The sequence below is a fragment of the Meriones unguiculatus genome, chromosome 3 (assembly GCF_030254825.1).
Source record: "Meriones unguiculatus strain TT.TT164.6M chromosome 3, Bangor_MerUng_6.1, whole genome shotgun sequence".
NCBI lineage: Eukaryota > Metazoa > Chordata > Mammalia > Rodentia > Muridae > Meriones > Meriones unguiculatus.
Window position 1 is genome coordinate 149916726 of NC_083351.1, and position 25411 is coordinate 149942136.

The 25411-nt window shown below is 38.5% G+C and overlaps 1 protein-coding gene across 9 annotated transcripts in view; it reads right to left on the reverse strand.

Moving 5' to 3' along the window:
• Nucleotides 1-410: 410 nt before the first annotated feature.
• Nucleotides 411-25411, reverse strand: part of Clock (clock circadian regulator) — an 87269-nt gene continuing 62268 nt past the window's right edge. For 8 of the 9 annotated variants that reach the window (XM_060380778.1, XM_060380776.1, XM_021650886.2 and 5 more), the window contains 8 exons: nucleotides 22143-22284; nucleotides 20962-21062; nucleotides 20457-20546; nucleotides 16869-17021; nucleotides 15766-15972; nucleotides 14913-15118; nucleotides 10484-10796; nucleotides 411-7501 (listed from right to left, as the gene is read on the reverse strand). In XM_060380778.1, the coding sequence (XP_060236761.1) occupies nucleotides 7322-7501; nucleotides 10484-10796; nucleotides 14913-15118; nucleotides 15766-15972; nucleotides 16869-17021; nucleotides 20457-20546; nucleotides 20962-21062; nucleotides 22143-22284 (1392 nt within the window). In that variant the 3' untranslated portion in view covers nucleotides 411-7321. The remainder of the gene's footprint in view (nucleotides 7502-10483; nucleotides 10797-14912; nucleotides 15119-15765; nucleotides 15973-16868; nucleotides 17022-20456; nucleotides 20547-20961; nucleotides 21063-22142; nucleotides 22285-25411) is intronic. The other variant, XM_060380779.1, reaches the window with a different exon arrangement.

The window sequence follows — 25411 nt, forward strand, 5'->3', positions numbered from 1 at the left end:
CAAATATTAGGCAGTAGCAAGTATTTATGAAATCATTTCTGCACACTTTTTAAAGGAGTTTTCCAACTCCATAAAAAGTATAGTGTTAGAGGGTAGAAAAACAATTTCCATGAGTTAAAACACCCTAAAGAAATTCTAAAGTCATGTCCCCACACTACACCTTCTAAATTGGTTAGACATGCCATAACTAGAAAGTAGCTGGCAGCCGCTGCTACACTGCTGAATCTCAGTTGAGGCAGCGCAGCCCAAGCACTGGGTGAGTATGTGAGAAGTAAGCATAGCTGTCTGAGGAAGCATTCTTGTAGCTGCCGGGCACCATTTCTTAAGAGAAAGTGGAATGTAAAACATAAGCTACAAGGTAAACACTGTTAACACAATTGGGCCCACTGTTGAATAAAGAAAGGAAAATGTCTGACAGATTTAAAAACATTTAATAGTCTTTCTATTAATCCAGATGTGACTCTTACACATTACGTGCCACATAAAGCAGGTGATACTGAGAAGCAGCACTGAGGTATTCTTTATTTTTAGAACTGAAGGAAACAAAGTCTGGATCTAATTATTTTTACACTTACAAAAAATAAAACATTGCTACTGCTTGGCTCTTTTGCTGTAGTTTTAGGTTCTGAATACATTACAGAGTCTAAGGGGAAGCGCAGTAAGGTAGTACATGAAGATTTAAGTCGAAGCTGTGTACCTCCTACAGCAAGAGGCCTGAGTGACAGCATGCCAAAAGGATAACGTTGATAAACAAGCAGAGCCAACTGTATCAGACCCAATTAAAATGGCAATATTTCACTGGCAGCAGAAAAGTCCGTATTTTATTCAGGACAGTATTTCCAAATGTAGCTATGAAGACCAGGGAACCTAATATAGCACCATTGAAACCATTCATTATCCGTCATGTCTCCAGTTTTGGCCAAGGGGTAACAACGCCTGAAAGAACACCAGTCTCAGCTCTACGGATTACATTTATTTGAATTAAACACTTGCTGTAGGGGAGAAAGGTATTCTTATCTGATGACCAGTATCATATGCATCTCCCTTTTGGAGCTGGAAGGGGTGAGCTATGTTTATTCTTGTTTTAATTTAAACTCAGAACCAAGCAGTAAGAACAGCAATGTCAGGAAGAGCACAGCAAGACCACACAGAACACAGAATCTGGTGCATGTTTGTACAGCTATGAACTGATTAACAATTAGTTTATAAAGGTAGAACATATATATGTTTATATATATGTGGGTTTTTTTTTTTTTTTGCACTAACTGGTTTATTACAACACTAATTTGTCTTTGGGCTTCAGTCTTTACACAGGGTGGATGTGGAAGCGCTACACTAGGTTTCTCCCAACTTAAACCACAGGAAAACAGACTTCAAAATAATTTCAGGATGCTTTAAATAATTGTGCTGGCTGACGCATCCACTGCTTAGTAAGGGGCTTTTTGTAGCAGTGTCTTTGCCTGAAGAGGACTCTCTAGGTATACATCAACTTAACAGCTTCTTCTGGATTTTAGCTTTGCAGTACTCTTAAAACCACTGCCAACAGTAAATGTAAACCAGCACAGGCCAACTCAAACATAAACATTTGATTGTCGTTTCTTAAAGCGATGTCACAGTTTGTTTTCTTAGACTTAAAGGCATACATCTAAAAATGGTATATTTTCAATTTACCCCCTCAGAGTTACCTTTTGAGTAATTAAACCCAACTTGTTTCTGACAGTGTTCTAATCACTGTTCCAAGGAATCCTTGTGTATGCTAGACTCTGCCTGTGGGAATCCAGAGCCACAGGGAGTGCTAATGGAGAATCATATTCCAGTTCATGTGAGCAGGAAGGACCCCTCGCACAGCTAGGCTTCCCATGTTGAAGCACTGACTTACTGGACAGTGCTGGCTATATAGGATCTAAAGATAGCCAACTTTTCAAAGAGTTTTCAGTGTACACACATTGTCCAGCTATATGTAAGGACTTCAATATATGGATATATTATAATGATGACAATCATTAAAGGACAATATTTTGCTATCATTTCCCCAAATGGGCAAAATCAAGCTACGCGTGTTCTCTCACACTGGCCTTTGACTATGTTGGGGAAATAGTTTTAACAAGTGCCTATGAAACAGAGAATGTAACAAGTGACACAAGAAAAAGGTTGGTGTAATGTGAAGCAGAGCTGAAAGGAGTTAGCTTAAAACTTTTTTTTTCCTCCTTAAATGAGTTCAAGAGAGGACGGAGGTGCAGGATGCCCAGTCTGACCCTCCACTACCATCCTGATGTATAATGAATGGATCCCAATTACCTGTCAGTGGGGAGCATTGGAGGGCGGAATAGTGACTTCCCCAAACAAGAGCTAGTCCTCCAAGGACAAGATACTGATGCAGTAACTTAAATACAGGAGACCAATCCACTTACTAGATAACACAGAGATACAAATATAAATATACAGCCATTTTATTCACGCAACCCAGAGAAGTGCTTTTGGAACAAGTGTTCCAGCCACTTCTAAGTCCTTCTATAAATACTTACTATTGTGATTGTCGCTGAGTTCAGCACCTCAGTGTTTTGCTGGTGGTGTCGGTGGGATCTCAATAGTCTCCACAAACTATATATAAATACAAACTACTTCACTAGGGCATTTTCCCGGGGAAACCCAGGCAGCTTAGAAAATATTGTTAAATACTCAAATCTTTCAAAGTATATTTCAGAAAAACAAGGAATGTCGTGTATGACAACAGAAAAAATATGCAAAACAGTCCACGTGGAAAAAAAATTTTAATTTTTAAATATATAAGTTGCTTAATTTCTGGTGAGCTGTTCAACACTGTTTTAAATATCCTGAATTAGTAATGATACCAACAATTTACCTCCAGTGTTTCCACAGGAGACATTAAAATAAGACCAAATTATAGTTTTCTTCAACCAAAGCAGTCTTTCTCAGTCCTTTTTGTGCAAAAATAATACAAGAGCAACTCAAATAGGAACGCTGAAATGACATGCCAACATTTCAGGGCACATTAAAACACTCAGTAATTCCTGAAACTATTGTATCCTAAAATAGTACTACCAACCATTTACAGATTAGTTCCGTATATCTACTCAGACAGATGCATATTCCTAGACCTCTGAAAATAAACAGGCTCATTGGTCTCTTTTGGTGTCCACACAATAGGCAAGATAGGTTTACAATAGTGTTTAAATCAAGCTACGCATCTACAATCTCCTGACTCCACCACATTCAAAACAAAAGTCATAGTTTATTTGGCTACCTTGAAATCACTCCCATAAACCTGCTACGGTTCACTGGATCTAAACATTTCTCAGAAATGTGTCATTTATAATTTCACCTAAGTGATGATTAGGGGATCCTTTAAAAATGGTTAATGCCTAAGATACAAACTTTATCTAAATGAATAATTGCAATAAAGTGCTTATTACCTTTCAAAATGATGCGTTTAGACTGTGGTATGTTGTTCTAAGTGTGTGCTATTCCTCCCATAAAGGATCCCCAGGCATGAGTCTGATCTCACCTGTCTCAGAAAGCAGCAGCACTATCTTTTGGTAGGTAGGCTGACAATAGGCACATTACCCATGCGGATGAGGCTGTACTAGGGCTATGGCGTAAGGGGAGGGAATTAGAAAAGTGGGAGGCATGTGGAGGGTTCCTACTACACTCATAGTTATATACAAATATATTAAATATGCTATAAAAATAGTCAACTCTTTTCCTTTGCAATTTCTTCAGAAGCTCCTCTTAGAAGAGTATTCACTCAATCCAGACACACTTAAAAGGTCTCTTTTTCCAATTACTATGAAAATGGCAAGTGCCTTTGTGCTGTTTCTTCACCACTGAAAAGTTCCAGTCAGCTTACTCCTGGCTATATGCCTTCGGCAATATTAATATCCAGTGTTTATACCTTTCAATGTGGACTCTGTGGTACTAAGAACAGGACCACAGGTACTGGAAAGGTGAATGAGTTTTACACAAATATTTATCAACAAACCTTTAGTCACCAAAGAAACAGAAAAGAAATACTAAAAATGCTATCTGCGTTCCACTTTTTAAAAAATTGCCTCAATATAGTGGAAAGATTTTAAACACAGTAATATCCAAGTAAAAAGAATCTACCTGTGAGGCTATTTTAAGGGTCCTTTCTAAGGCTTGAACAAGGCTCATTTCCCCCAACATGATGCCCTTAATATGACTGGACTGCTTCAGTGTTCCACACTAACTTCAAGAGACTGCTTTAAGGCAACGACCAACTACAGCACACAGAATCCAAACACTCACTGGTCTGCACAGTTTTCTATCACAAACTATTCAAAAGCACTGGCATTCTTGTATTAGTAGTACATTCCAAAGCCATGTCTATACGACAATGGAGCACAGCACTCTAAAGCTACCCTAAATTTAGGACAGAGCCTGGGGAAGGGCCTGAAGTGCTCATTTGCAAGAAACCCTGCCTACCACATCTGCTTTCCTCCCGTAGTTTGTACTCTAAGGAAGAAAAGAGTAACTTTGCAGTGTGTCAGCTCAGCCTTGCTGGCCGCCTCCTAGAGCAGCTTTGTGTTTACTGTCCTCATCCTACGTGTTCAGCGACACCAAGTCACTCCATCAGAAGCAGTCCAGAGCAAGGTACCTGCAGGGCCACTAGAACCTATCTGACCTTCACCCTAACAATTCTTAACTAAAAAGCACTGCCCAGAATAAATTTTTTTTAATGAAAAATGAATCCCCATGAAATACAGCAGGGGGTGTTAAGGATTCTAAGAAGCTGAGAAGTGTTTCTATTTGGTATCTTTTCATGATTTAGATTTGGGGTTTCAGTCAACACCTTTGGCTACAGAAATGAAGACCAGGCAACAGATGAACCTTGATCAGAATGCTGAAGTCTTGTGGGGAGCAGACAGGGACAGTTTGCCATCCAAAGAACCAAGAACTAAGGACCTAAGAGGCAGCTGTTGCCGACAAGGGTTGCCCAGCATGACACTCCATGTGGACAGCAAAGTCAGCAGCTAGGAGCTCTTTATCAATTGCTACTTTCAAGCAGGAAGATGAACTGTGAAGAACAGGAATTACGTAGTTAGTATGGTATATCTCCTGTTAGCTAAATCCTTATCACTAGATATTGCCAAAAAATAAACGAGGCACAACTCAGATGACATGGAATGGCATAAGATTAAGAAGGCAATTTGGAAAGGGAGAAAAGCAATGTGGGCGCTCTAGTTTACATCAATTTTATAATGTGTACACGTCTGCCTACACATGTAGTCTCACAACTATCCCTGGTATTCACATGAGTGTCAGCTAGAAGGACTGTGATATGTTAGTTACTGACTGGTATCTAGCCACACTTCTTTTGCAGAAGGGTAGGTACCAATTTTCTTTGGTTGTTTTCTTTTACACCACTAACCTTCTAACTTAACTGCAGTCAGTAAACAGGAAAACAAAGACATACTGAAGGATGAGAGCAAAGCTGAACATAGAGAACTGACCGAGTCTCGAGTCCCCTGAGCCCTTATCTAACAATTCTGCATTAGGTTCTTTTCACTGCTGAAAACCTTTGTTTAGCAACTTCACCCCTGTTGCACACATTCTTTTAAGGTCAATTCTAATTTGTCACACTTGTCCTCCCTTTTCTCAGTAATGTTTTATATTCTATATTCTACTTATCTTTTGTTCTATAATTGCAAATTTCATTATTAATACCATAAAATTTTTAAAAATGTTTTTTAAAATGTGATTTTTATTTATTACCTATAGAGTATGATATTGCCAAATGAAATCTTAATTCATGTTTAGAAAGCATGTGAGCTATAATATTCTAGTGTTATGATGAAGGTTAAGACAGTTTGTACCCTTTCTCTGAGCAAGTATTTACTGGTAATTTTTAAAGGACTACTTAGCTTTAAAAGAAAATAAATGATCTGGAAACAGTTTTGGGATTCCATTAACAACCGTGATACTATTCGGGTGGTTCAAGAGATGTAGCAGTGCTCATGGGAACCTGAATGACACTGAGACCCACATGCTGCTAAAAATGTACTAAGGTTTCAAAACTGCTACTGAAACCAGACAATGAATTCAAGATGGTGAGTTATCACCTGAATTAAAATCAAGGCACTATGGGTTTTTCCCCCCCTCAAATAACCCTGAATCATTTCTGACTAAAAGAAGCATTGAAATTTTTAAGGATAATAAAAAGATTCCAACAAACCCTAAAAGTTAAAATTCCCACCACTGAGAATGTTAAAAAGTGCCTAAAATGTTTGTGTGCAAATTTTACTCTTATAACTGAAACATTCTTGAAATCACTTTCAGGCTTGTTGAAAACCATTTACATAAATATTCCGACTATGAAATATATCAAAATATGTGATCAAACTCTTAAGCAACCATCTAAAATAAAGCAGTGCAATTCTATTTTCAAACATAATTGAAAAATAATGAAATAAGGGATATTTCTGAATAAATGGAAATATAGCAATAATTTAACCTGAAAAAAAAAAAATCCATTCCCAGCAGCACATTAAACCTCACTAACAAACTGTGACATCACAGCCAAAGGACGAACAAAAAGACTTGTGCCCTGGAAAAAGTGACTAGAACACTATGTGTTGTAAACAAAATGAAAACGAGGCTGCTATCAGTTTGTACGTGGTGTCAAAACCTAATGAAATGTACTCATTTCTGTGAGGGACAGACAATGATTTCATGCTGCATACAGAAAGTTTGCTTTCTCTCCTCCATCCAGACACACACACACACACACACACACACACACACACACACACACACACACCAACATAGCATCTGTACACAGAGAACTCAAACCTGCGCAACATTCTGAAAGTAATCACCGTTCTGTCATTATCTGAACAGGAAGAGGGGTTTGGGATGGGGCTACTAACTACTGGACTGTCTTCATGGCGTTCTAAGCAAACCCCTGGCAGTGGTGCGTCCTCTGTAACATCTGATACCAGGCACAGAACCACAGAAGCCACCAACATTGTTAGTGCTTTTCTGATTCTGTAAAGGTCATGGTTGATAGTTGAGCTTGTTAGCATTTGGCAATATACTCTTTCTCCATCAAAAAATATCTGGGCAAAGAAACTATTAGAATTGGCTGTGTCCCTATATCTCCCACTGGCTGGTATTTAATGCACATCTGTAGCACTGGGCAGTGTTTCCCAACCAACTAATCCAGGAACTGGAACACTCAAGACTACCCTCATGAAACTGCTGAACTTCTAACTATATGTCATCCAAGTGACTCTTTGTGGCCATTCCCTTCCTCTCTAGTGTCAGAGAGGAAGTATGTGTGCTACTGTGGCTGGACCTTGGAAGGGTCAGTCAGGCTATCAGTCCTGTGCCGACTAAGCTGCTGTTGCTGCTGAGGCTGGTGTTGCTGGTGATGCGACGGAGGGAAGGTGCTCTGTTGCAGTGGAAAGGCCGCAGAGAGGATGAGCTGTGTCGAAGGGTTTCCATGGAGCAGCCTAGACGTCTAAAAACAAAAAGGATTATGCACCATGGTTATGCCTTGACACTCTCAGTTCACACTGTCAATCCACAGGGACACGAGCTTGAGCTTTAAATTCTTATTTTGTATGCTAATCTAAAAACTGTTTTTGAAAAACAGAAGCCTTGCCTCTTTCTGAAAGCTTAACAAAATTTAATTTTTCAAAGGAATTCTTGCTGGATTTGTTTTGAGACAAACCATATATTTTTACTTTATTTTCTATGGGCCCAAATTTTAAGCAGTAAAACTGGTAAAGACACAAACATTCTGGTCAGACAGACAATGCACACTGGTCTGCTAGTAAAGAATCGACTCAGAGGTTGGGAAAATAGCTTCGTCCGGAGTGCTTGTACTCCCAGGATGGGTGAGCTGAAGAAGGAGGATCGCTGAGGCTCTGGCCAGCCAACCTAGTAAGTGAACCCCAGGTCCCATGAGACCCTGCTTCAAAAAACAAGGACCACCACCTGACTATGGGCCTTCATGCATGTGCACTCGCACACTGCGTGTATGAACCCCTCCACACACGTGCACAACACAGAGCAGAGCTAAGATAGTAAGCACAGGCCTTGCACATCCTGGGGCTAGCTTGAGATACCCCAGCTGCAGATGCGTGACATCGACTTCTCCACACCTCAAACACTCCCCTTATTGAAAGGGACTACTATGCTGAGTCTGGACAAGCAGTAAAGAAAAAGGAAGGCGGGCACAGCTGGAGGCTGAGGTTCTGTGTGGCTGTAGGAGGTAACAACAGAGCAACAAAAACAAAGGCCCCACCATGGTCTGCCGTCACTGTCCACACCGTGCTTTCATTTCCCACATCTGACCTTCAAAGTCTCAATTTTATTAGTCTGTTTCTTTCACCACATTTTGACTTGTTAGTCTATAACTCTGGCACACAAAAAGGGACTATCTGAGAGAATGGGAGAATTCTCTCAGAATGGGAATAAAGTACTTCTGAAAGGCAACACACTTGCTGCATTCTTGAACTTAACCTGAAGCTAAACCGGGTGACCGACATTTACAACTACCATGCATACAGGAAACCTATGCACACAAGCACAAGGGGTCTTAAGCTTAAGACGAGGAAACCTGTCAGGGAGGGACCTTTACAATTTTTCCTCTTCAGTTGTTACTAGAACAAGTCTTTGTAAGACAAAGAGATTTTAAGCATTTACTTTCCTGACTATAACACAAGTACATTTTCAAAAAGGACCATTAGAAAAGCCAAATTATGTATTTATTATCTACATCAATAGGTTTATGAAAGGCACTGCCTATCTAATATCTGTATGGTTCTTTGTTTGGGGGATACATCTTTGTGATGGGGCAGGGCAGAAGAGAATGTTCACTGTATTAACAATAATTCTTAAATACTCACTCACTGTGTTTGCATGTATACTACCAAGGTTCACACATGGAGGGCAGGGAACAACTTGTAGGAGTCAGTTCCCTCCTGCTACCATGTGGGATCTGGAGATTAACCTCAGGCTGTCAGGCTCAGCAGACAGCACCTTCAGTTACTAAGCCATCTCCCTAGCCCCAAATGTTCATTTTTTAAGGGCTTGTCCGCTTTGACAGATTTAGAACCTTAAGGCAAATTAGACAAAGCTTTTGTCTAATTCTCACAGGATATATAGCCATATATATTAATATTATTATATTATATTCACCTAAGTAACAGTCCAAGAGTGGTTTTATTATTTGTAGTAATAGCTAACCCAGTTATTAATTGTAGCAGTTGAGACTTAAGCCCTATAAATACTGCTGGTATGATTTGGCAATATTTTAGCAAGGAGGCTGCTTCAGAATTCCATGTTGCCAAAATAAGAATTCCATCTAGTCCAGATGGACTCCACCAGATTCCTCAACTCTGGAGTCTAGAAACCAGCTCTGATGGTCTTTGCTGAGGATCCCAACCCAGGTGACCTTCTTCTGGATCCTATGGACAGGCAGGCTCTGTATGATTTATCCACATGAGATCTGTGTGGGTTTTGTCATTAATGTATTACATCTGCCAGTATCATGGCCAACAATGACAGCTAACTATTTACCTTATAGTATATTTAGCATTTTACGTGCTTTTGGTAAAAGGGCATAAAGTATGAACGATATTACCTCAGCTTTACCGATGAGGTTTGACAAGGTTAAGCTCAAGTGCATGTGACTCAATGACTCAACTGAATACACCCCAACTTTAGGGCCTAAATTCTAATGATTACCTACACTGCACCCTACTGGAGTTCTCAAAATTCTAATAAGCTGGCATGATGGTGTACGCCCTTGTCCCAGGACGCAAGAGGTAGAAGCAGGAGTATCTCTGTGAGTTCCAGGCCAGGTAGGGACACAACGAAACAAAATCACAATCTAATAATTTTTATTTTGTTTTGTTTTTGTTTGAGACAGGTTCTCTCTGTGTAACAGTTTTGGATGTCCTGGACTCACTTTGTAGACCAGGCTGGCTTTGAACTCACAGAGATCCGCCTGCCTCTGCCTCCCTGAGTGCTGGGATTACAGATGTGTGCCATTGCGTCCAACTCTAATAACATGTAATCTGATGAATAAGGTAACTCCTAGGCTGAAAAGAGGGTCCTTTTTGATATCCCTGAACAATGAAAACTGTACTTTGATGGTAACTAAGAAGAAAATGGGTTTTTATTAATTCTGGAAATATTTTCCCAAGAGAGAACAGGCTCTACAAGGGACCTGATATGGACAGGAAGTAGGCTACTTATTCTGTCCAGAAGTTCAGATAACTAAGTATGGCTAGGCAAGACTTTAAAAGCTTTCTGAAACTAAAGAGAAAAAAAAGGTACACTAGCCAATCAGTGTTTTCTATTTTTGTAGATATTTAAATCCCATAATAGCTGTTACAGATTTTACAGATCCTTTTCGAACCTATTCATTTAATATCTTACTTGGTTATAAAACAGCCAAATGGCTCAAGGCAGCTTCCTCGGGGAGAATTACCTGTAAGAACTGCTGTGGTGGTTGGGTCAGCTGAGCCTGAGACGGTTGCTGAACTGAAGGAAGCTGCTGTTCCTGTGAGCTCTGCTGCTGCTGCTGCTGCTGCTGCTGCTGCTGTTGCTGCTGCTGCTGCTGTTGCTGCTGCTGCTGCTGCTGTTGAGTTACCGATAACGTCTGTGCCTGCTGCTGTTGTGTGGCAAAGGTAGGATAGGCAGTCACCACCTGACCCATAAGCATGGTACTTGGTACCATGACGGCCCCACAAGCTACAGGAGCAGTCACTAATTTGGTCACAAGTTGTTGACCTTGAGAAAATCTGTGAGAGAAAACAAAATGGAGTCAAAAAGCAAACACATTACTCAGCTGAATATTATCTCAGACAATATGCATAAAATGGTTCGTTTATTTTCAGATATTCTCCTTGGAGGCTAGGGACATAGCTTAGTGGTGGAGCGTTTGCACAGCAGATTGTGCAAACCAAAAATAGTTTAAAATTTTTGGATGTCAGTTAAACTATATAGTAAAATGAACACACTAGAACAAAAACAGACACAGCAAAACACAACTTTTAAAAATATTTACATTCAAGATGGACGTAATAAAAATTAGTTGAGAATGAGTAAGCAATCTAAACACTAAGACATAAACTGTACAACTCTTAGAAAAAAACAGCACACAAGCTTCATGACACTGGACTTGGACAACACAACACTAAAAGCACAGGTAAGTGACATTAAAAAAAATAATTCAACTGGACAACATCAAGTTTAACCAGACATCTAAAGAACTCTTACAATCAAACAGCATTCAAAAGTTAAGCTTTTCTCCAAAAAAATACAAATATTCAACAGACACATATAAAAAGTCCTCACCAGACCTAATCACTAAGAGAAACGAAAAATAAAACAATAATGGAAAGCCATTGTATGTGCCAATCAGAATAGCTATTATAGAAAAATATAACAGACTAGGAAAATTGTTGTCTTAATTTCTTGTCTATTGCTATGCTAAAGTGCTTTTTATGACCAAAATGCAACAAGAGAAGGAAAGGGTTTATTTGGCTTAAATATCCCAAGTCACAGGCCACTGAGGGAAGCTAAGGCAAGAAAAATGGAGGGAGGAACTAAAGCTGAGACCACAGAGAAACCGACTTCCTCTTTGTTTCTTTTTTCTTTCCTTCTCCTTCTCCTCCTCCTTCTTTTTTGTTTTGTTTTGTTTTTTGACACAGGGTTTTTCTGTGTAGCCTTAACTGTCCTGGACTTGCTTTGTAGACCAGGCTGGCCTTGAACTCACAGAGATCTGCCTGCCTGTGTCTTCTGAGTGCTGGGATTAAAGGCATGTGCCACCATGCTTGGCTTTCTTCTAAACCCCAGAACCACCTGGCAGGGGACTGCACTGTCCACAGTAGGCAGTGCCCTGCCACATTAGTCATTCACCAAGAAAATGGCCTACAGACTGGCCTACACAATGATGGAGGCATTTTCTCAATTGAGGTCCTTCTTCCCAAGTAACTCTAGTTAACTATGTAAAGTTTACAAAACAAAACTAACAAACTAACCAACTAAGCCAGACACTCCTCTTACAGTTTCTCAAAGAATTATAGGATGAAAAATTCCATTTCTAAACAGAGCAGAGAGCCAAGGCAAATGAAAGCTGGGGCCCAGGCATGTGTAGGCTTTTGTGCATAACTCTATTTATTCACAGTAGCCAAAAATGAGAAGCAACCCAAGTATCCAGTAACAGAACAGCTAAGCAAAATGTTATCTATATATTTCATAAAGAAGAATACTTGGCCTTAAAAAGGACCTGAGGCATGAAACACAAATGAGGCCTGAGAAAATTATGTTAAGTGAAATAAACAGGTTATGAAAACAAACAAAAAAACAAAACTCCAAATGCTGGGTAATAAAATGACATGAAGTACCTTCAGACAGTCAAATTTTTATACACAGGAAAGAGAATGACAGCTGCCAAAAGCAACAGGCAGAAAGGTTAAGGAATTGTCTAATGGGTTTCAATTTGGAAAGAGGAAAGAAAACTGGTTGGGGTGACAGTTGAAACCATACCCACACGTGATGTCTCCAGACCACTGAGCAGCACACTTTAAAAACGGTTAATACACAAGTTTTTGTTATATGTATTTTATCAATTAAAATTTTTAAATCTGTAAAAGTGAACTTTTTACAAAATGGCAAGGTACCTAGGAGTCAAATATGTGGTGAACATGGTTCATTTATTACACTGGCAAATAATTTGTGAGCAAATTAAAACTATTACAAAATAATGTTTAAAACGTTTGTATTTATAGAAAACTTTGCCTAGGTGCAAAAGAAAAACAAACAAATCAAAGAGACAGAACAATTAAAAATTTCTTCATGAATCAAGTTCAAAGAAACAGTAACTGCAGTCTGTTTATTCTCAGATGAGCTAGGCGTCGGTTTCTCTGCAATGGTAAACGAAGCCTGTGACAGTACTGTAAACAGTATTCTCACCATTTCCAGCACCAAGTACATTCTTTAATCTACACTGCTTTACCGCACGTGGACATATAGGTATTTCTCTGCTATAATGCCTCTCTGAACTCTGAACACAGAAACCTCAAGGCATGTTTTTCTTTATAACACAGGCCAACAAGCTCTTCTGTAAAGCTTTTCTTGACCAGACTTCATTTGCTTGCTTCAACCCAGAAAACTCATTTGCTCCCCTATAAAGTCCACCAAATATTTATCATACCAAATAGTTGTGAGCTAGTTATCCTTTTATTTTTCTTAATCTATCACTCTCTGTGGAAAAAAATAGCCTTTAAATGTCCATTGAAATGTCTCCTCTCTCCCACAAAAAGATATTTACAAATGGTTGCTAAAATACATCCTGCAAAATTCATGGCAGCTCTCCAGTTTAATGTCCTCTCAGGTTTTACAATCACCTTCTGGCTGGGAATGTACGTTATAGCAGTGTATAGGCCTAGCATGCAGAAGGCTCTGGGTCCAACTACCAGCAACAAAAATACAAGAAACACAAACAAAAACCAGCCCTCAGAGAGCATTCCTTTTGCTCATTGTTAACTTTCCCAAAACATGACTGCTAAGCTGAGGAAGATGAGCTCCAAGGAACAACAGATCCTCTGCTCTCGCTGCCTATATAATCTTGCAGCTTTCTTGGTCTGAACATTAGTGTTATCTTAAAAAAATAATATTGCCCAATACAAAAGCAAAATATATAAACAAGCAGCATACATGTACGAAGGAAGTAAAAACATGAAACGATTTCATGTCATGTATTTAAGCCCAGAGACCCTATAGTTAAAAATAACCCCCCAAAACTGTATTTATCAAAAAACTTGATTCTAATTCAGCTATTCAGACTTCTCAATCAAGATACTGTTGCCGTTTTTCTTTAATGGTTGCATCGATTTAGGCATCTAAGCTTTGAAACCACGTGAGTTCATAGCTACCTCTTCTGCCATAGCATTTGGCATGTAATTTTTCTCATCTGAGACTTAGGAAAGAAAATAAAGGAAGATATTAATATACATTTTAAAATTTTGAGCAGAGAGATGAGCTATCCTCCTGCTGCTCAACATCTTTAGTAAAAACACCTAAGGTGCACTCGTACAGGGCCTGTTAAAGCCTTGTGTGATGGCGCACTATAGTGTGGCTTCTAGAGCTGATAGCCCAGTTTGAGATGAAAAATAAAACTTGATGTTACGCTGTTGTCTTTAATAACAGACGTGGTATTTGTTTGCAAATTTAAAAAATGGCCATAGTAAGCAACAAACTATAAATTTTATAGTAAAAAAATAAAATTGGGGAGCTGGAGAGATGGCTCAGAGGTTAACAGCACTGGCTGTTCTTCCAGAAGTCCTGCTTTCAATTCCCAGCAACCACATGGTGGCTCACAACCATCTGTAATAAGATCTGGTGTCTTCTTCTGGCCTGCAGGTGTACATGCAGATAGAACATTGTATGCATAATAAATAAATCGTTAAAAAAATAAATAAAATTGTTGGTTTTGGAAAAAAGGACAATACTGAGTACTGAACTGACTGAACTGAATAAAGGTCCTGCTTATGCTAGGCAAATTCTCCATCCCTGGGTTATATAACTAGCCCATATATGTATGTATGTATGTATATACACACACACACACACACACACATATATATACATAGACATTTTTTAAATGGTTTTCTTTTACTGTTATCTGCTACATGCATACAGGCATGGAGATGGCCAGAAGAGGTCATGTGACTCCATGCATCTGGAGTTAAGATAGTTGTAACCTGTGGGAGGTTAAGTGTTGGGAACCGAACCCATCTCTCTGGAAAAGTAGCAAGTACTCTTACATGCTGAGACGTCCCTCCAGCCCATATAGGTTGTTTTCAGTCAATCAATTTACAACTCTGAAAATAATAAATGAACATGACAACTACCTTATCTGTCTGTCCTGAGTGAATGTAGTTACTGTTGCACTCTGGGTACTGTTCTGTGGTATACTGGATGGAATCTGGACCATGCTCCCAGCCGCAGGCTGAGAAATCACCATTGTATTGTACAGTGGGGCTGTAAGAGTGCTTGGCGTCTGATTGGGAACAGATGTTTGCTGACTGTGTCCACTCATTACACTCTGTTGACTCTGCTAGAAAAGAAGATTTTATAGATTACCTAACAATTGCAGGAGAGCATGCTTCTACTATTCACCATTTAACAATGGTAACAGAACAGAAAAGGACTAGGAAAATATATTACTCTAGGAAAAATCTAGACTAACTTGTAGTAACTGACTTAGTCTGGATTCTTCGATGGAAGGTAAACTTGGACTTTAAAACAAGCATCATCATAACAGGGAAGTAGAAAATTTGTACAGAAGTTGTCTGTTAAAAGCAAGTCACATCACATCACTATGGCCACATGCTTTATTTTCACATACTGTATGTTTTTCAAATATGCTATCAGATGTATGCTAACTAACTGGCAGGATTCTACAGAATGATTCAATTATTCCTGCTTGCTCAACAGTCTATTCAGTATGTTTGTTACTCAGTCTCTTTTGCAGATCAAACTTTGTATATATAGAAAAGTCTGCAACTTATAAGAACCTGGTATAATTATTAAACTAGGTCCTAAAAACAAATCATAAAGTTATTACATATCAAAATATTTAACAGTGCCATTTTCTATAAAATATTTTAATGAACAATGTAAATATTTTATGCTCTAATTTTTATTAAAAGTTAAAAGCTGGTCCAACACAGCTTTTTTTAACTAGGTATTTTAGTCAATTACCTGAGTTGATGTACTTTGTAAAGTCTGTTGTTGTATCATGTGTTGGCCTGTGCTGATATGTCCAGTGTTCATTCCACTTTGGATCTGGTTAGCAGGGACAACTTGGCTTTGCATATTTATGGGTGTGAGTTGCTGGATATTAGCAGTTCCAGAGGAAAGTTGAACAGAACCAAAATTCAATCCAGGGTTTGATTGTTGCAAAAACATCTTTGAAAATAAATATTGCATTTCAATGAAATGTCTTGGCAGGCAAGAAGGCTCAGCAGGTACAAGTGCTTGCTGCACAAGCCTGGCAGCCCGAGTGTGATCCTTAGATCCCATGGTGGAAGGGAAAACCAGATTCCCAAAAGTTATCTTCTGACCTCCACATATACTCTGTGGCACACATGCTCACATTCTTACACACACATGCCCTCACAAACGTGCACATGCACATACACCTCTACATGCACACACACACACACACACATTTTTGGGGGCTGCTGGGAATTAAACTTAGGGCCTCAAGTATTTTAGGTAAAGACTACTAATGAGCTACATTCCCAGTCTGAATAAACTATAGTTCATAAAAAAACTATAGTTAAATAAACTATAGTTAAAAAAAGAGCAAGAATACTGAAAGAAAGCAAACACAGTAAGTTAACAGTCCAGTAATACAGTGTTCACCTAGTTTCCCTTCAGCAAAGCCTTAGTCCCCTAGATGGCCCTGTTGGACAAGTAGTGAGTGTCTAGTCAAGTAATAGGAGTTGTATCTATTCGTATTTTATTACAACTATTATTAAAACTATTATAAACTCTACTTCAAAGGTTCTGTAAGATGTAACTTTTACATTCTATATTTGAACTTACTAAAATTTAGTTCACTAATTTAAAACATAATGATGCTAATAGAAATGTTCTTAGGAACATGGATTTTATTTTTTTTATTATTTTTATTTATTTATTTTTCATGGATTTTAAAGACTCTATACTACTAAGGAGGTAGCCAATGTTTACTATACTGGGAAAAATATACCTCTTGCATCTGAGTTTTCATGAAAAACAAAAAAGCCAAACAGGAACTGAAAATGTGAATGAAGTTTTCTGTGCTCAGAACAACTTACCTGCAGCCCTTGGCCGTGGACCATTTGAAGCTGCTCTTGAATTTTCCTTAGTTCTTCTTGTTGCCGATGGATATTCGCCTCAATCATCCGTGTCCGCTGCTCCAGCTGGTCTTTCAGATGCTGCATGGCTCCTAACTGAGCTGAAAACTGAAACTGAAGCAGCAAATGTAAGGAAAAAATAACCTATTTTAGAATCCCTTGGTTCCTAATAGTTGTGCAATGTGAAAAGTAAGTAGTGCCATGAGTCGAGAGTGTCAGTTTCCAAACTCCCATCTTTACTCTGCTTTGGAGCTGGACCTTAAAATCGGTCTCTTTGCCTGTGGACCCATAGGAACCTGAGGCAGATGGCCCTGGAGGAAGGCTGCAAAGGAAGACGCTTATCTTCCTGATGGTGGTGTTTGTCCTTCGCTTCTGTCAGAGGTGCCAGTGGAGAGCTTCCCCGGAGTCTCATCCAGAAAGCCTCAGTTTCTCAGCAGACGCTTCCTGCCTGCCTTCTGGCCCTTCGTTATGGCAGCTCAGTGACCTTCTCCACCCCATGACTACAGCCATATAAGCCCTCCTGCTGTTTAGGAGGCTCCTCAGCTGTTCTCCCTCCGATTTATGTTGGAGGTTGTTCTCATGTCCTTTTTTTTTTTTTCTTTTTTTAAAGTTACAATTTACTAGCCGGGAAGGGGCACACGGCATAGAATGTGTAAGTTGTCCAACTGACAATTTAGAAGAGTCAGTTCTCTCTTTTAACCATGTAGATCTGGGGGATAAACTCAGGCTGTCAGGCTTAGCAGCAGAGGCCCTTCCTTATTCACTTATCCATCTGGTTTGCCATTCTATATTTTTTAGAGATTCTTCTTTTACTTACTAGCTAACACATTTTCACATTACCCCTGCTTGAATTCCGATATGCTTTGATTTCTGACTCGATCTTTAATGATTATAAGAGCAACTTATAAGATTAAATGTGAGTGCTTCCAGGTGTGTGGCACATACCTTTAATCCTAGCACTTGGGAGGCAGAGGCAGGTGAATCTCTATGTGGTCAAGACCAGAAAGTTCTAGGCCAGCCAGGACTATTTCCTGCCTTTTAAGAATGAAAGAGAGGGGGCAGGAAAGAGAATGAAGAGAAAGGACAACCTGAGCTAATACTGTAACTCAACGACTTAGAAGAACAAGTTCATTAGTTGCTCACTTCACTTCTACGTTTTACCAAATGTGAATGTATCCCACACCTGGAATGAATCCATAGCAAATTCTGTCAACTTTAGAGTTCCCTCTGTGTGTACATCAGCAGAATTATCCAAAGTTAGGCAGAAGGATCACAAGTTCAAGACCTACCTGGGATACAGAGTGAGTTCAAAGTTAGCCTGGGCAACATTTTAAGGCCCTGTCTCAAAATAAAAGGTAAAAAGAAAGGGCTTGAGCTCAAAAACAGAGCATTTGCTTAGAATGTTCAAGACCCAAGTTCAGTTACCAGTATCCTTCTTCGTTCCCACACTATCAATCACTTTATCTGACAAATAAGCAATATTTCATTTTTATGCTATTGTGAAAAAAACAATACTTTTCAACTGATACTATCCTTAGGCCAGTTTAAGCCATAGTAAAGTCTAAGGAATTCTAAAAAATTGTGAATGGGTGCACACACGAATGAAAACAGTCACTCTACATTCAGTGTTTTCATTGCTCTGGCTTTTATGTGCAATTAATAAGCTGCTCCTACAATTCAGACATTCCTGGCGACTCAGTGCTCATTTCACTATTTCCGTGAGTATTTTGTACTACACAATAGCAGATCATTTCACTTCTCCAAAGTCTCCTGCAGTAAACTGCACCTAAAAGTAGGAAATGACCATCCTACCCTTTTTAGTCTATCTTCAAAAAGGTTGTACTAAATGAATGAGTTCTTTTTAAGTTTGTGCTAAAGATACTGACTATAAAGAAAATATTTTCATGAAATGGCCTCAATAAATATAAATATATAGCCTTGATTGGAACTCTCTTTCATAGACCAGGTTGGCTTCAAACTTTTGGTAAGTTTGAAGCCTCTTGCCTCCCAGGTTTTGTGCCATCATGCCTGACTTCTGAATATTACTTTTAAAACATCAAATCCTGACTTTTGAAGATGCAATGACAAACTGCTATCATGTATTAAATTCTACTAAGCTTGAGAAACATTATAGATTTAGTACCTCAACTTTCTCATGCTTTTTTAAAATGTTACTTATTTTTATGTCATACATATATATCTTATTGTAACTAGTGTTTTTTTCTTACAGGCAAATGTTATGTTGTCACAATTTAAGCATTTCTACTAAATACAAACCAAAAAACAGAAGCACAGAAAACAAGATAACAGGAACAAAAAGCCAAAGTACTTAGTTTTACTCAGTGAATGAAAACATGAGATCTGAATGCTCAGTAGTATTTTTTGACATTAAGTATATATTAGTCACATAGTTCATGAAAACACCTCTATAAAGATGTTAACAATGCTTAACTGATAACCCGAAATTAAAGAACAAATAGCATCTACAGTATGTCTGCATATTACATAAAAATTCTACCAATACTTCAAAATAAGTAAGATTTGAAGATTCAGTTTCATAGTTAATAGTACAGTACTGTTACAGTGCTTGTAACCGGGTAGTGTTGCTGATTATCAGGGTTAGTGCTCAATAGTCCAAAGATTCCCCACTGAATTGTTGAAAGAGCTATAAATCGCAAGAAGGTACAGAGTAGTGCTTTGGGAATTCCTTTTCTCTTGCGAATTTCAGCATTCACGCCTCCTTTGGACACCAGCCATCTCACATTTTAAAACAGCTTTCCTTCACTTCAGTGGCCACTTTGTTTTATTTGTTTGTTTTGGGGTTTTTCTGGGAGGTGCTCATACAGTTCAGGCTGGCTGCAAATTCACTATGTAGCTGAGGATAACCTTAAACTACTGATTTTCCATTAAGCTACAGGCACGTACCACCACAGTTGGCTTCTTATACTTTCTAAAGCTGCATTAAGGATTCAAGTATGTGTGTAGACTAAATAAACATGGTATTTTAGTTTTATATTATTTCCTCTAGATCAAGTAGCTTGTTACTATAGCTATAACAAATACTGTCAGCATCCCTGATACATGTAACTCATAACTCAATGCATACACAGAACTCAATAAATATCCCATGTGTAAATAAATGAATATGTAAATAGGAATAAGTGAATTAATACGTAAATATAATTACTCAAGTCTTCCATTATCCATAGGAAGAATAAAATGAACTAGTATATTTCATGTTTAAGCTGATCATACCTGTAGGCTGTTATTATATGTAAGATGTTGTATCACAGTAAGCAAGAAGTGTCTCTGTTGTACCATCATGAATCTTCAGATACATGCACCTGTGATTCTACTTAAGAGTCCAGTGTACCCAAAATCATTGTAAATAACAAAAATGTCACCACATATTCTAAATACTTCTAATTAAGACTCAGTGCACTTATAAACTATATATGTATATATGTTTATATATACATATGTATAAAACTGTATTAGCTTAAATGCAATTATCATTTGTAAATGCTCAACCAAAACAAACAAAAATACCTGTGACATGCCTTGTGGAATTGGTAAACTTGCAGCTTGAGACATCACTGGCTGTGTTAATGATGGACCAACAGACTGGGAGTTTATGGACTAAAAGCAAAATAAAAAATGATGAGGTGACACTCATACTCACCTGTGAGTACTTCCTGCACAATACCAATGCCATTTGTTTATTGTTCAATGACAACCTTGTATTTGCAGAGTATGAAGTACGCTGCCCTTTCTACTCTTTCTATCTTTCTTTCCCACGTCACCCAGAACAGGCCCGTAGATGTGCACTCAACTGAGTGGGCTGCACCAAAGGCAACTGGAACTTAGTAATAGTTCCCACTTAGCACTTTCTCACAATCAAAAACAAAAATCTAGCAAAAATTTTACCTGAAATACAGGAAAGATTTTTAGTGTCTGTCAGCAAAAATTCTGGCCCTCGGAGGAAGGGTAGTTTAACCATCGGTGACTACATCAATGAATCCCTGAAGGGCTCTGACGCTGACTAAGAGCGTACCTGGCTGCCGAAGGATGGCCTCCGCTGTGTCATCTTTTCATGAGCTGGCAGATGCGGTCTGGGAGGAGTGCTAGTATCAGTAGGGATCTTTGTTGGAGTTGCTGAAGTCAGTTAACAGAGAACAGAATTGATACTTATGTCAGTTTCGAATGGTTAATTTCAAAATATGCTCAATGACTAGACACAACTGAGTTACTTTTGTTATTAGATAAAAGTAAAATCCATGTCTAAGATTGATTTTACTTACTTCCTTTTTAAGGACAGAGAAAACATGTGAGATAGAAAAACTTTAAGAACAGTTCCTCCCACACCCTCAACACTCTCAAGGGACAGGCTTCAGAACTCCCTGCAGATATAAAAATCCACATACACTAAGGCCTCTTCAAACAAATGGCCCAGTATTTACTTACTGCACCAGCACATCCTTCTGTATAATTAAAATCAATTAATGTCCAATACCTAATATAATGCATACTTGAAAACACTGCTGTCATATTACTTAGAAAATAATGGCAAGAAAAGAAGCCTGCACATGCTCATTTATGGATAGAACTGAGGAGGCATTTTCTGTCGTATGCTGTAGACACAGAGGACCAACTAAATTGTTGGTTAAAGACAATTATGCAAATCTTCATAAATTAAACAAAAGGCTAGGGCTAGACTCTAGCTGCTAGAGTGATGGCTCAGTAATTAATAGCACTTATTGCAGAGGACCAGGGTTCTATCCCCATCACCCATGTGGTGGCTGACAACTATCCATAACTCCAGTTCCACGGGATCTGATAACCTCATTTGGCTTCCTCATTTGGACCAGACACACATAGTGCATAGACAAATATGCAAGCTAAACACCACACAATCTTAACTGGTTTTATAACAAAATTTAGTGCTTTTTGTTTTTAAGGAATAATTTAAAACTTAAGCAAAATATTACCATCTACATATCATCACTGATGACCTTAACTCTTTTCTAAAGAGAAATAATTTGCTTCTTACTGGAAGCTTCTACTTCAAAACTGAAAAAAACAAAAACAAAAAAAACCAAAAAAAAAAAAAAACCAAAAATCAACAACAAAAAAAAACCTAGAATTTGAAGACACACTTGACAAAAGTACTGATGTCAGCAACACAAATAATTTAGAAAAACTGTTTGAAATGTGTTTTCAGGGAAAGACACTTACAGGAAGGGTCTGAGACTGCTGTGTGAGATGACTTTCTTGAGCTTCTAGAGGAGGCAGAAGGAGTTGGGCTGTGATCAAACCTTTCCAGTGCTTCCTTGAGACTGACTGTATTTATGCGATTGTCGGACCCAGAATCTTGGCTCTAAGGAGACAAGAGGAAAATAAACATTTTCCTATTGCTCAAAGCAGAAGTCTAAATACAGTTTAATCAGGGGTTGGAGAGATGGCTAGTGAATAAAAGTATTTGCCATGCAAAGCATGAGGACCTATATTTGAATTTCAAGAACCCACTGAAAGCTGGGTACAGTATCACACCTGTGCAATCCCAGCATTCCTGTGGGAAGATGGGAGGCAGAGATGAGTGAAAGTACATCCCCAAAGTACATGGGACAGGTAGACTGTTGTACACAGCAGAAAACAAGAGACTGTCTCTTTTTAAAGCAGACTGTGAGGAACAATATTCTCTTCTCATACATACAAAAGGAAAAGAAAAAATTAAACCATACATAGTTTTTGCCTAAAATAAGGCTAATGAGAGAGAGAGAGAGAGAGAGAGAGAGAGAGAGAGAGAGAGAGAGTGTTAGGTAAAAAAAAATATTACTTTAATACTGCTAAAGTTTGGCTTCATTCTCTAGTTAGAAAAATAACAAGACTCATATTGTAGTATATTCAAAAATTAAATCAAAATAAACGAAGGATATAAATATTATGAGCCAAAACTATAAAGCTCTTCAAGAAAACATAATTAAATGGCTTTATGACATGGGATTTACCAGTAAATTGGAATTCACAAAATTAAAAACATTTATGCATCAAGAAACACCACCAACAGAATAAAAATAATTCACAAGAGAGGAGTTATTTATACATCGTTATTTGATTAGTACTTATTATCTAGAATACAAAATTCCATACAATTCAACAACTTGACTTTCTGTTAAAGATTTATTTGTTTGTTTGTTTCTTTATTATGTATACAATATTCTGTCTGCATGTACACCTGCACATCAGAAGAGGGCACCAGATCTCATTATTGATGGTTGTGAGCCACCATGTGGTTGCTGGCAATTGAACTCAGGACCTCTGGAAGAGCAGCCAGTGCTCTTAACCTCTGAGCCATCTCTCCAGCCCGCCAACTCAATTATTAAAAATGAAAACAGAACACATCATGTGTGATGAGATGCACCTGGATTTGTTGCTGAGACAAGGTCTCACACTACAGTCCATGAACCTGTAACAATCCTCCTACCTCAGTTTCCTAAAAGCTAATATTATAGGAGTGAGCAACTGTACCTCGTTGGTTTATACCTTTAAACAGCATTTGCAAAGGCTAATAAGAGGATCATTTGAGCTCATTTTGGGCAACACAGCAAGATGCCCTGTCAAGAAACAAACAAAACCCCCCAAGCAAAAAGAGAACATGTTGGGCATGGTGGCACACACCTGTAAACCAAACAGTTGGGATGGGGAGGCAGGATGATCAGGAGCTCAAGGTCATCCTTGGCCACATAGCCAGGCCAAGGTCAGTCTGGGCTATCTGAAACCTTACCTCCAAAGACAAAAACAAACACCAACCAGACAAAACAAAATACGTAAGTGAATGAGCAGATAAATAAGAAAACAAAAAAGGGAGAGGGAAAAATAAATACTTCTCCAAAGAGGATATAAAAGAGTCACCAGATAAACTGCTCAAACTTACTAATCAGGGAAATATACATCAAAACCAGTCATGCTATTTCATGCCCTATGAGAATAGATAGAATCAAAAAACCCAAGCCAGAAACTTGGATGGCAGGTCTCTGTGAGTTTGAGACCAGCCTAGTCTATAGACTGAGTTCTTGGCCAGTCACTGCTACATAGTGAGACCCTGTCTCAAACAAAACGAAACAACACACACATACACCCCAACAGCCCCCCAATCCCTGCCGCCACCAAACACAAAAGCTTCTCAGAAAACAACCAGTATGACATTTTATATATATAGTATATATATAATCCAGTATTCTGCTTCTTGGTATACATTCAAAGAAAAGAAGTAGGGACTCTAATAGATATCTGAATACCTATGCATAATCACAGTATTATTACAAATAGAAGGTGAGGCCAAACCTGGATTCTGTTGACTAATAAGAGGATACACATATGACGCAATATTACCCAGCTCCAAAACAAAGGGAAATATGATACATGCTCCAACATAATGAACCCTGAGAATATCATACCAATAAAATTAGCCAGTCACAATGTGACAAATACTGTATGAGTCTACTTATAAAAGATAACTCAAGAGTATATAAATTAAAAAAAAGAAAACTATATTTGAAAGAGCTTGAGGGAATGGACGGAAAGCTGTTTAACAAACCAGAGTTTCTGGTTAGGAGGGTGAAAAGGTTCTGTGCATGGATGGCAGTGACAGCTATATTAACAGTGTTACAATGCTGAAGTGTACCCTTAAAATCATTAACATTGGCATTACTGCACATTTTATTTTCAAAAAGTCAGTATAAAAAGTAAATAACAAAGTGCAGGTGGTGCTTTACAGTAGTCTTTGGAAATCAACATTCATTCTGAATCTTCAAATGTGACTTTGTTCATGGTTTTATACTACATGGATGAGCTACTAACTGTCCTATCCTTTCCTATGATCTTTCTCTGACCTTTTCTTTAAACTTACCTTAGTCATTCCGTCTCTGCCTTGTCCTAGTAAATGGTGTAGCACCTATAAGCAGTACAAACTCAGATGCCAATTTAAACCATGCTTCCTGCTCCTGTAGCTCACAGGCTAAAGGCTCTGTGGAAACAACTGCAGGTGGCCTGTGATGGTCACTAACTTCAAATGTATGCTCAATTACAGTCAGCAGAACTGCCAAAGTGTATTAATGGTTCGTTTTCCTATTCTTAAGAATTATCCCAAGCTTTTCCCAGTGTTCCTAAGTCTCTGTCTCCCTCTCTCAACCTTGCCTTTTTGCAGGGGAGAACACTTATCTCAGCACCACCAAAAGCAGAACCATACCATGGATATAGCATTTATACTAGTGCTTCCTCCCAAGTAGAATCAGTGTCCCTTTAAAGTCTTTCCACATGCAGCAGGGAACAAGAAGGAAGTACATCCTTATTTCAGCTACAAATAATTGCTTACATATATGCCAATACGTGTAAACGCAAACTATCTGATCTCAAAGTCACTCATTCTGGGGTGGTGGGCCATGTCACCAATGCCTTTCCTCCTCCTTCATTAACATGCAGTCTGTATTTGAGTCCACTTCTCA